General features: G+C 37.2%; 1 protein-coding gene across 1 annotated transcript in view; it reads right to left on the bottom strand.

Annotated features, from left to right (window-relative positions):
- Positions 1–12,509, bottom strand: part of CCDC102B (coiled-coil domain containing 102B) — a 173,566-nt gene extending 161,057 nt beyond the window's left edge. The window contains exons 1-3 of the mRNA XM_050892159.1: positions 11,904–12,509; positions 9,843–10,057; positions 4,356–4,464 (exon numbers count right to left, since the gene is read on the bottom strand). Coding sequence (XP_050748116.1) covers positions 4,356–4,464; positions 9,843–10,057; positions 11,904–12,509 — 930 coding nt within the window. The remainder of the gene's footprint in view (positions 1–4,355; positions 4,465–9,842; positions 10,058–11,903) is intronic.
- Between the last annotated feature and the right edge of the window lie 618 nt (positions 12,510–13,127).

Genomic DNA, 13,127 nt, shown 5'->3' with positions numbered 1-13,127 from the left:
ACTTCTTATTTTACTATTTAATGGGAGAGCAGAATTTTTATAACAGTAAAAGAAATTATCAATTTCAACACTAAATGCAACTTCCTGTTGTGTCTGTTAAAATGGTCTAATTTATGACCCCAAACAGGACAAGTTCAATGCTAGTGTCACACAAAGCTACATATAATGCTCATAGTTACTATAAACATAAATTGCCACTTTACTACATTTTTTAGTTAACTCAATACATTTAAAACTTATTTACAATTTCCAAATTGATGCAGAATGCATCATTTTTAAAAAAGATGATTATCAAGATCACTTAGACTTTCCATATTTAGTTTATTCAAAGGTGAGTGAATACTCATCTTTTAACAGAAAGTAATTAGTTATTGGAAGCACTAAGACTCAAATCTTGCCAGCTGTGAAGCTTCTAACATTACACAAAGTCTCTCAAACTTCCAAAAGGTTAGCAGAGCTAACCATTCCTAAAAATAGTTTAATCTGCAGTGGCACTGTCACTTGCAAACCAAGCATTTTTTTCCATATTCCCAGTGGGACTGTCATGTGATCTACCAGAGGAAACAGCAGATTACTTTACGCATGACGGAAACCAAAAAACTCTTAGTCAAGGATATGAAAATAATCCAGAGGTAATGATTAATCTGTTATTAACCTAGAAATTCCCTTGTGATTTAATATTGCAAATGTGTATATGAATCAGATTCCATGTTTAGCCTGGTACATGTCTGTGCTTACCTTTATTTCACTTTCAAATTTTTCGCAGTCAAAAACCTTGTATGGTTTTTCAGCATCCACTTCTCAACAGTAATATATAGTAAGTGACATTCACACACACAAGATTTGTTTTTTTCAATAAAGGAAGAATTTTCACTTACAAAAAAACCCACAAATGTAAGTAATTTCATTCATATTAGTCAGATTCATCTAGACCAATGTTTTCCTGTAACTTAAAAACTAGATATATAAGTCTTATAAATCTCAGAAGACAAACAGAATGCTCAAAATGTCACCTCCTGTTAGCAATTAAAGCAATTTAGCATGTTCCCAAGAAAAAAGCAGCAGCGCATATATGTGTATATGCATGCACGTATATAAAAATTGGAATCTATCAATCTCCAACCCATTCTCAGCAAGTTTTTACTTCTTGTTGTTCTATTCCTGCTGACAGTGCCATAAAACATAAAGACTACATTTCTTAAGCAAAACAATTAACTAAATCTAGACTTCCTCTGTTGTGCAGAAGTATGAAAAGCTAAAATCCTACTTAATAAGTAAGTAGAATATAAAGAACTAAAATTTGAAGGAACTCAAATATGACAGATAGATGTTAATTTATTGCTGTGGATGTTCAGCTATGAAGGAAATTCCATTTACGTATGCACCACCTTGTAACTAGAACTTGGAACATAATAGACTGCTTGCAATCTTTTCCAAAACATGAAAAGAAAGCTAATTAATTTTCCTAGATTATTCCAAATCTGAGATGTTAAATTTAAAGGAAATTTTAAATTCTCTATCTATATTTAGTTATATAGATACACATTTTGAGTTTTGTTGGATCTAAGAGGTCCTCAACCCATTGTTCTGAAAGCTAAATCCTGAAAGCTGCAACACAAATATTTCTTATTCTTCTACTCATGAACTTGGATTGAAATGAACACTTCTTTCCTAACACCATTCCTACATAATCAGGCAATGTTCTTAAATTACTCCTTTGAAGGCTGATCTCCTTTATAAAAGTACATTGCTTTCTGGCATCAGAACTCCACCAAGAGTTCCCCTGCTTAGCTAAATCAGTCTCCTGACACATCTACCTGGTCTCCTGAGTATTAGGACAAACCTTTGTTGCACTCGGAAGATCCTGTACTTCAAGACCTGCCAGCTTTCGTGAACTCCTTTGTTTACCAGTCAGAGCTGCCTCCCATGGGATCCTACCCAACCATTCCCTGACTAAGCCAATGTCCTGCTTTCCTTCGGTTCAGGGTCTGTACTCTGCTGCTTGCCTTTCTCACTTCCTTCAGGACCACAAACAAACACCACTATTCAAAGTTACTACAGTCAAGACAATTATTCATCATCACATCCCCAACTAGTTTCCTTCATATTAGTCAACAGCAGATCCAGCTATGCATCACCACTGGTTGGTCCATTTAATACCTACAGCAAGAAATTATTCCTGAAACTCTCCAGAAATCTCTTTGATTGCAGCAGCCATATTTTCTAGCTTTCTAGCTGCTTTCTAGCAACTGTACAGTCAGCCCTCCATAAGAACCAGGGTCTACAACTCAGACACTTGAGTTCTTTAAACACTTTATTTGCTTCCTCATCAGGTGATCTGTAACAAACTCCCACCACAATGTCACCCTTACTGGCCTCTCCTCTGATCCTGAGCCACAAGTCTGACTACCACCCATCCTGCAGGAGAGCTCAAAAGATCTGAGATGCTTATAGAACTGAGGGCAACTTCCATCCCTTCAGCCCTTCCTTGCCAGTCTTTCCTGAAGTCCTTCACAGTACTCCAGTTGCATGAACTTGGCACAGTATCTTAATTGCTCCAACAATATTGTAGTTTTGTAACCACATACAGCTCTAATTCTTCCTGCTTGTTTCCCAGGATGCATGCATTTCTGTACCAACACTTGAGGCAGGTGTCCCTTCACTTTATCATTCCTGAAGTCTTTCTTGCTCCTGTCAACTTGCACCCTGAGCTTTCCACCCCTGACCACCACTTCTTCACTTTACTGTGGTCTGTAATCTCCCACCGCCACCATTCCTAGTTCAAAGCTCTCCTCATTAGGTTGGCCAGCTTGTTGGATCAAGGAGACAACACCTGAGCCGCCATGACCTCAACCCCAGAGCTGTGTGGTCATTCCCAATATGCCCCCAGCTGGTGCCCATGTGGATGAGCAGCAGGGAACAGTAGTAGTCTAAGGACTGGACAGACCTTGGCAATTTCTCTGCAGTGTTCTGGATCCAAGCCTACAGCAAGCCACATAACCCTCAAAAAGGCAAGTGGGGGACACAGGTTTCTCTCCTCACAGGAGGGATTCTCCTACTACTGCCACTCACTGCTTCCTCCTGATGTTAATGCATGGTTCAGGTTAAAGCTGGCTCTGATGACTCCCCAGTCATGGCTTTCTTCTCCTACTGTGCTACCAGGCTTTTGAACCTATTCTGCAACTGCAGATCTGCATGTGGAAAAAGAGCTATGCTCCAGTTGCTGCAGATCATAAGTTTCCAGCCTTCCTACTACGGGACTCTATTTACCTCGCAACTGATGGCAGTCTCCGGCTGCCCCTCCTGTGTGGTTCAGACCCTCTTGCCCCGGGGACCCTGTGAAGATCCTGTTAATCTCCTCTTTGCATTCCCTGAGCCTGTCCAGCCTGCTCACTTCCTCCTGCAGCTCAAAAGGGCAACACATTTCCTCAACCAGCGCACACCTCTTGTAGGCATGGACACTCCTTTCCCCTGCCCCAGCCTCAAGGGTAGGTACCAGGCACTGCCTGCAGCCCAAGGCCTGGGGACCTGCACCCTCCCTCAGCAACTCTGAGCTGAGGTCTCTACCGTGCCAGTAGCAGCAGCCCCAGCTGGTGCTGGGGACCATGCCCCAGTGTGTGCCACTAATGTTTGCTGATGTGTCTCATGCTGACATCAGCATGTTTCCGCCCCCTCCCACGTGCAAACTGCTGGACAAGCCACTGCTCCCCACAGACACAGCCTGGGACCTGGCAGTTACACAGCTCTTCCCCAGTGCCACCTGAATGGGCACTCGGCTCTCCTAACCAGGAGTTACCTCTCTTGGCCACAGCCTAGATCTTGGGATGCCCCCACCACCTCTGAGGATGCCACCTCCCTCCTTGCCAGGTTGCCACCCCACCATGCCCACTCAGTAGCCCGGGGACAACGTCTTCATGGTGGCGGGGTTTCCCCACACACCCCTTTGCCCCACATGGGTCCCTTCTGCCTGAACACAAGTCCAGCAGGACCCCAGCCACGGCTCACTGTACATCGGGGCCACCACTCTCACCACACATGGGGACAGGGCACCAGCCCCTGCCTCCTCCGGCCGGTCCCTTCCTGTGAGACTCAGGAGCCACCCGAGCGCTGTCCTCGCAGCTCCCCAGCACTGGTGCCGCCACGGCAGCACATGGTGGCTGCACCGGGGCTGGGCTTCTCCACACACCCTCGGCAGGTCCCTCCCCACCAGGCTACGGGGATAAATAGTTGATAAATGGTCGATTTATCATGTTCATCAACCCTAGATACAATTTTACTCTTAGTTACAGCACAGGAAATCGGAAGTCTCAATTTTTTTTCTTACTCCATGTAATAATGATATACTGCTAACATACCTGTTTCAGGCTTTCCAGCTTGGTTTGTCTCAGTTCTTCATATTTCCATTTCCAAAGAAATAATTCATTTTCTATCTTTTCCATTTCTTTTTCCAGAAATACATTCATTCTGAAAAAGTATTTTAAAAGTCAGCATTACATCTTTTTGAAGTTGAGAACAGACAAATTACTTTGAATTTCCTTTTCATAGCTTGAGTTATATTTTGCTGCTTTTTGAACTGTATATCTGTTTTTTATTAAATACCTATATTATCATCATATAATTATTCCCAAAGATTTACCAAAAATAATAGCTAAAGAGAACAAAGAAAACCAGTAGTATAGAATTAAAATTTTAAATGAAATAAAATTGTGGGATAAACTGAAGGAAATTTGGAAATGGACTTCAGTTAGTGATTCAGGTCACCTAATACATGGCGAGTTAGTGAAGATCCCCAGAGAAAAGGTACTGTATCACTTTTATTTGGGTACAGACAGAAGATTATTTTAAATACATATATGCAGGGGAATATAAACAGTATGTAGACAATACTGAAACCAAAGATAATCTACTTCAGATGTTAAAAAAATTATTAAAATATGTATATTTCATGTTTCAAAAAATAATTGCTCTTGAAAGAAAATGCTAGAAGAATTTTAGGAAAATGGATTATTTAGCTCAGAGGTACTACACCCTCATTAAGCGTTTGCCTCTGGAATGTTATTTGAGCATAAAGTCCATTACTACATTCAGGAAAATTATTTAGGATACACAATTCACAAAGAACTAATGATTCTTTGCAGAAAGGTACTGTATTACTGAAACAATGAACTTTGATATTTACTTTTACCCCTCTTCTAACCAATTAAAATATTTTCAGTCATTCAGGAAATAATGAAAGAAATATGAAGCAGCAGAGGCACTACAGATGTTCTTGTCTTTGAGTCCAATTAAAAACTCATTTCTGTGTTCACAGGAAACACTATTAGCCAAGTTCCAAAGACAAGAATGAACTTCTCATAATTTCATGTTATATTTGTGTAATGCCTATGCATAATTTTGCAATTTTGCAACAAAATAGAATTTGGAACATAATTAAAAGTGAAAGAAAAAATTCTTACTTACAAATAAAAACTTTCAAGTTATATTTCTAACATTTCTACAACATCAAATCACAGTTTAAAATTTAGGAATATTCCATTGGCTATAAACATCAATACAGGAATAAAGCCTATAAAGTCAGGATGCTGAAGAAGTCTAAAATCCGAAAAACAGTAAAACCGCATAAGTACTATCATGTTGGGAGATGAAAATTTTACTTTATATAAATTCTGTGAAAATGGAGGGATGAAGGGCTACTATACCAGAAAAGAGAAAAATATTGAAATAGTTGAAAAGAAAATTCTAATACCGGCAATTAAAGAAACTGTTGTATGCCACAGTAGTTATTTTCTGTTCTAAGGTTTTTACTAAAGCTATTATTGCCAGGCTGACTATAACTACATTCTGAGAATATCTGGTTTAAAATTCATCTTCCACAACAGTATTGTTAACTTTAAGGAATTAAAACAGAGTGTATCGATGAGATTTGTCTGGGGCATTTCTATGCAGCATACTTCAGGCTTGAACAGAGACACCAAGAGTTACCACTGACTGATCTGGCTCAGGTCCTGGAAACAATGTTAGCTACATGAATGAAGCAATCCACTTGAGTGAAGTATCTTGTTGTTCTCTCTTCTTTTACAACTAAACCTAATGCTCTTGAATCAGGGATCTCCTTTTTCTGCATAGATATAGCACATAGCACAGCTTATCTTAGTAAACACCTATGGCTCCCGTAACATTATAGTAATAAAATAAACACCATCACTCACAAAGCAAAGTGGAGCAAGATGACTTCTGTTGTATATAAAAAACCTAAGACGTGCATTTCAACTGAATATTTTTTCTTCTAAAGTAATGGGATATCTCATTGGAACGGTATCGTGACTTCATTGGGGAACTCAAAGAATTATTAAGAGAGACGTCTAATACAGTAGAAAGTGAAAGCACGAAAGATGACAGTTTGATACTTTGAATAATAGCCTGTTGGCTGTACTGAATGCATTGAAAGTCCTTAGAAATGGTCTAATCTGAAAAGTAAAAGAGGAATGTCCACTATGTGGTGCTTACTTAGAAGATACTACTTTTATTCTGTGTTACAGTATCTCTTAAGTGAGATCAGGTCCCTCTGACGCTACTAAATGAAACAGATTATCCTGACAACTATTTAAATAAAGAAAACAAAGACTGGAAGAAAGGATATAGCAGAGATTAGTGAAGCAGCTTACTACTAATTAAAGAAAAGATCAAGATCAGAGCATTTTTAATGGATCTTATAACGACCTATTTTAACTCCTTATTATCTAATTAAATCACAGAATTACACAGAATGGTTGAGGTTGGAAGGGACCTCTGGAGGTCATCTGGTTCAACCCCCTTGCTCAAGCAGGGTCACCTAGAGCTGGTTGCTCAGGACCACGTCCAGATGGCTTTTGAATGTTTCCAAGGATGCAGACTCAGTAACCTCTCTGGGCAACCTGTGCCAGTGTTTGGTCACCCTCACAGAAAAAAAGTGTTTCTTGATGCTCAGACAGAGCCTCCTGTGTCCGTTGCCTAAGGCTACCCATCCAGCCCCAAGAAATTCCTCTTCGATATTATCAACTACCAGCGTAGTTGGTGGGCTTTTGGTTTTAGACCAAAGAAACACTTTTAAGTTCAAAATGGAACAAATTAAGATCTTGAAACTAGAAGACATTTAGATGAGAACATTCATCCAAAAGATGACTAAAGATAGCTATTTCAGGCAAATGATTCTTTAAAGTGCTGAACAACTCATAAGGTGTTTAATTCCCATTCATGTCAATGGCACCTCAAATGTATATTTGATATGAGCCATAGTGCCTAGTATAGGATTTTGGTGTGTGATTTTACATTGTAAACCCAACCTTGAGGTTCTTTGAAAGTCAAAACATGGACTTTGAACTATTTTTTTTAATTATTTTTAGAGCTCCTTTCTTTTTCTATTTTGCAAAGCCTGATCCATGGCTTAAGGGTATATTGGCTTTACTGAAGATAGCTCTAAACAGAACACAAGAAACGTAGGTCCTCTCTGGGTGAAGAAGCAAAACATCTTAAGGAGAGATTAGTCAGGTAACTAGGGGCAAATCCAAACACTGGATCTGCATGAGCTAACTTGACTCTGGAAAGAATGTGGCCACAGTTTGGGAGTACTGCATGTAAACCAGAAAATTATGCTGAGAAGTCCTGTGCTGCATGAGTAAGATCATACTGACTGCCAAGGTAACCTTTGGCCTTGGGGTTCAAGCTGTCTGTGATCCAAGCTTGCTTTTGATGCAGCACAGCTGTGTGTCCTTGGCTCAAGTTTACTGAGAAAATTGCTAAGTTGTGAGGAAGAAGCTGTAAGAATGTACTTAAGCTAGAGCCATGCAAGATAAGAAAAGCAAAAATGCAAACAGGGGTGAGATTGTTGAGATAGTCATTATTAGCAGCTCCAGGATTCAGGAGCAAAAATACTGACATGAACAAGTATAAAACCTAAGAGGAAAGACTGGGAATCTGAAGATGGAAACTCAGCAAAATCAGCCGATTCCACTAAGCAGTGGAGACCAATCCTTTCTGAGCTGGCAGATGACAGCCTGCCCAAAAAAGACTCATAGGGTGTCTCAAGAGACTGGTGACTACGTTAATACTTATCCTAGTAACATTATTCCTAGCTATCTATTGTGTGTGTTGCCAAAAATAATTGCTTCATACTTTTAAGTTGCATACATTCTGCTTACAGAACATCTTTGCACATGGGAAATGTTGCCCAAAGTGACCTAAAGAGGGAGTTGTTATACCAGTGCCCACTGTTATGTGGAAATCACTGCTCTGTGAGCATTTGCTGCTGGAGGTTGGCACTGCCATGTGTTGCACGGTGTAGACATGCCCCAGTTCTTACCATGTGCTAGTAAATTTATCACCGTATACCACAGTCAGTATATATGTAAGGCATAAATGGCAAAATCTTTCTCTCTGAAGTACAGTTACCAATTGGCTAGAGAGGCACGTGAACAAAGAAGCCAAAACCAGGAGGTAGAACCAGGGTTTACTAAAATTTTGTCTAAGAAGTGATTAAAAAATAAGAGTTGAAAAATTATCCCTTTTCCAAAAGGAAAATTTTATATATGCATGTATGTATACTGTCATTGCTGTTGAAAAATGAAGTATTTAGGACTCTAAATATTTCAGAGGAAAATGGCATCAGTCTCTTAACTCACATATACAAACCATGACAAGCTGGAAAATTTAGACATTCTGGGATTTTTGCTTCTACAAAAAACCTAAATCCTTTTTAATAAGACAGAACATACTTCTGGTCATCTGCTGCAATATGATTCAAATAAAGAATTATTTTATGTTTTCTACAGCTATCTAATTCATATAACAGAACACAGTAAATACTAGTTAGGAATTTAAAGGATTTTTTTTTAATTTTTTTTTTTTTTTTTTTTACTCAGACTTGTACAATCTACAGGAGAACTATGAAAAAAGCTGACAGGAAAGAAATTCTTCATCATAGCTTACCATTACAGACTCTCTGAACTGAAACTGTTGAACATATTTGCAATAGAGTGGGAATTATCTTCCTTTTCATTTCCTAATTAACTTCAGCTGATTTTGAAGTTACAGTCACGTAGTGCCTGAAGTCTCCTACTACATCCATCATACATCACATACTGCGTGTTTCCTTGGAAAGTCTTTTTGATGTGTTTCAATCTTGCTCAATACTGATCATCTACATGAAACATCAAGGAATTCCTACCAACACAGAGACTCATATGCTAGCATATAGTGTGTAATCAACATATGACTTCTTTTAGACCACCAAAATGCACATTTAGTATTTATGTGAGGTAGATTTGATATGATACAATAAGCATACAATAAGTGTGTTATTGTCTCTCTGTTATCTGCTTTTAATATAGACCTTACTACAAGTGGAGAGGTTAAGATTAACAGCATTTTGCAGCTGTATTCATGTACTTTTAATTCAAAAACAGCCTTAGTCATTCTGCAGTTGGACACTTTCAAAGTCTGCTGGTAGAGTATATGAAAATTTGTTATTATGCACAAAGCACTCCAATAACTGAGCGTAACATACATTAGATACCACTGCATTGATACCAAATTGCTAGTAAGTATAATTTTTTAATTAACTGTACATTCTTAACAGTTCTGTATGGAGCACTGCTTATTTAAATGACAGACAAGCCAAGGAAAACAATAAACACACTATGTGGAATTTTCTCTAAATTCTTATCAAAGCCTTGTAAATAACAATTAATAAAGCTTAGAAATGAGAACATATGAGTATAAATGCAAATTTCACAATATCTGTTTTGGAAAGTGTCTTGAAAACCTTTAATAGAGATTTCCCCAAGTAGGATATATTTTGCACTTACTCTCTTTCCTTCTGTAAGATTTTCTGCATCCCAGTCAAATGCAAATGCAAGACTGAAACATGTATTAAATCATTCTCTGTTGTCTTAGCTGTACTGTCCAAACTTTTTTTAGGTTCCTCCAAACAGATGCTGGGAACTCCATTGGGAAAGGAATCAGGAGGCTTTGGAGTGATTTGTTTATTGTGATTGCTTTGGTCTTTGATTACCTCTACATCCTGAGAAAACAAAAATATGACATCCATGAAAAACATAAATGAAGGGAAAAGTCTAACATAACTTCTGCAGGGCCTGCCAAGGCTCTTCTAGACATTTAAGTCACGCAGGAGAAAAAAGGAAATAAGTACCATCTTACACAGTTGCACTGTATATGGATAGAATGTGCAAAAAAAGTAATTGTAGTTGGATCACTGTCATTTCGTGAAATGTCTCGCACCTTCTGTTATGACAAGCTTCATATTCAAAATATTTCTAATGTATCTTTACTAAAGAAATAGATTCCAATTATCATTAGTTGGCTATAACTATGGTGAAGACAGAATCCTGGAACTAACAAAACCAGGAATGCAATTTATGCATACAAATAATATATTGAGAAACTCTACATTAAGAACTCTTAAACTTCTAATGTAAATCATGTTGAAGCAGGTGATGGACTTATACAAGTTTTGGATATGGAGCACAGTTACCTGCATAACATATCAATTTGGATCCCATTCAGAAACTAAAAGCACTATAATATCTACTTTGAAGATACACGTTTTGCATACAAGACATAAGCAAAACTAATAACAATTAGAAAAAATCATTAAAAAATAAAATACATATTTATTAGGAAAACGGAACATCTTTTATAAACAATAGTTTTCTTTAGAAATGTATTTAAGTTTTATCACTTCTGATGAATTGTGTTTAAAAGCTAATCTCATTTTAGCAGATTACCAGCAGTCCTATTTCATACCACTCTGTTCTTTTGAGTTTTTAGAAGAATGCCTGAAATCTACATCAGAAAATGCTAGAAGCTGCTGAAAAGATAAGACTGTTTTCCATTCACATATAAAGTTACAGTTTTCAAGTAGTGCATTTTTTTACACTAAGGAGAGAGAGAAACAGTTAAAATATATTTTGTGTCATTTCCTTCCTATGGCCCATTTGTCTGCCCAAAAATATGAAAGGCATGCATTTTTTGGCCAAATTTATTTTCAATACTAACACTACGGTGGGTTTTTTTTTAGAATTCACAGGAATATAATGTAATTTATGTGCATTACAGAGTGAGTGAAAGTTCTGAACATAATACATTCAGGCCTGAGATCCTGACAATTTCCATTGAACTGAAGTAAAAAAATTCCTACATCCTACAATGTAGGAAAAAAATTCCTACATCTACGATGACTACTATCTATCAGACAAATAACAAGTGTAGTTTTTACATAGTGCTGTCTATGAAGACTATATAATGCATGCCAAGGCACAGAATTTAAACTGGTAAAACATGACCAAATAGTTCCATTTTGATGGATATAACTGGTTCTTTTGTATAGGACTAGGAGCTGTATTAATACTTGATTGTTTAATTCTGCATAACAACTTAATTGCTCTCCTTACCAAACAAAAGATCTTGTGACTTTGCAGAAGAATTTGACTCACCTCTCCCCACATTTTAGAAGTTGCGTTAAGGGAGAATTAAATTATTTTATTTTAGAAGCCAAGAAACTACATTGCTTTTTTGGAGGTTAAAAAAAAAAAGTACACAAAACATGGAGAATTCAGATAACAGAGGTAATCTGTTTCCTTAAAACATGAGAGAGAGTCAGAACAATACTCTAAGCTATTGGATATAACAGTCTGCCTCTGTTACTTAAATGTTTAGCCATAGTGGAAGGGTATGAATTATTTTCTGTATTTCTCTATATTAGGAATATTAGACGGGTGAAAAAAATGGTTTTGCTATTGAATGGATCAGGTAGTATTTTGGTCAAAATCCTTTAAAAATCCCATTTTGAGATACACATCCATAATCTCCCGCTTCTTCATGAACTAAAAAAATTCGCCATTCTTTACCTTCTTTGTGTCTTCTGCCCCAGGAATGTTGTTGGGTTTGCTCGGTTCTTTCACAGGTTCTCGTTCCAGAAATGTTAACTGGTTCAGGTCTTTTTTAATATAAGATATTTCTGAGCAACTGAATGCTGTTTTCCAAGCAGTTACATTTTCTAAGTTTTCTTTCTCACTTACTAAATCCTGATTTATTTTTTTAAGCATACTCAATTCTTTTACAACACTGTCTAATTTGATTCTCAGTTGTCTTGCTTCTTCTTGGGCTTTATTTCTTTCTCCTCTAACTTTGCTCCATTTCTCCCTCCAGTTAGCGGTACAATCTGACCACCAGCGCATGGTCTTCTCCATTTGGGCAGCTCTGGCTTTGACTTCTTCCAGTTCCCAAATTTTTACTGCTTCAAAAATTTCCCAATCACTGCTGTAATTCATATGCATGTATGGATGATGAGATGAATATGGGTAGAAACTTTGAGACAGCAGATTTGAATTACACAGATGGCCACCTGATTGGCAACCTCCAGCTAATTTATAAGGTTGTCTAGGTTGGGTCCCAAAAACCTGTGTGTCTTCCACTAGTTTCTGAATGGAGTCTAAATTCATGTTTTGATTCATCATCTAATTTCACTCCTAAAAAAGACAAAGACAGACAATAATTTATCTTCCCTCAATTAAATTATATGAATAACCTCAAACTGTAGTTTTAATACCGTTGATATTTTAGAAATGTGCTTCATCAACAAGAAATAGCTATTAAAATATATTTTATGTAATATTTTGAGTATAACATAAACAGACATACCTATTACTTTACTAGGAATTGCTAGCAAAGGAAGTGTGATTAAATAATCATAGTGCTCTCAAAAATTTTTTAGTCTAGATAAACAAGGCAAAAGCTTTCTTCCTTCAAGACAAGATTAAATTGAATCGATATATATTTTAAATGTCTATTAAGAGGAAAGTATTTGTCTAGAACTATAATCACAGATTCACTTGCCTTCTTTCCCAAACTGTGGAATTTCATAGTAGGCAAGACTTAACTTATAATTCACATGCCGAAGGGAGAAGAAAAAAAAAAAAAAAAAATCAAAAAAACTCCTGACCTTTGAATTTTGTCTAATGAGAAAAATCAAGCATTTTTATAGGTGGCTTTATTTTGCTGTCTACATTCCAGAAGCTGTCTGGGAATTATATTCTTATATTATTCTGGAAATGATAGCACTATCCTACTGC

This window comes from Gymnogyps californianus, chromosome 2 (genome assembly GCF_018139145.2).
Source record: "Gymnogyps californianus isolate 813 chromosome 2, ASM1813914v2, whole genome shotgun sequence".
Lineage (NCBI taxonomy): Eukaryota > Metazoa > Chordata > Aves > Accipitriformes > Cathartidae > Gymnogyps > Gymnogyps californianus.
The sequence above is the reverse complement of the archived record's forward strand: the minus strand, read 5'-3'. Positions and strand labels throughout refer to the sequence as shown.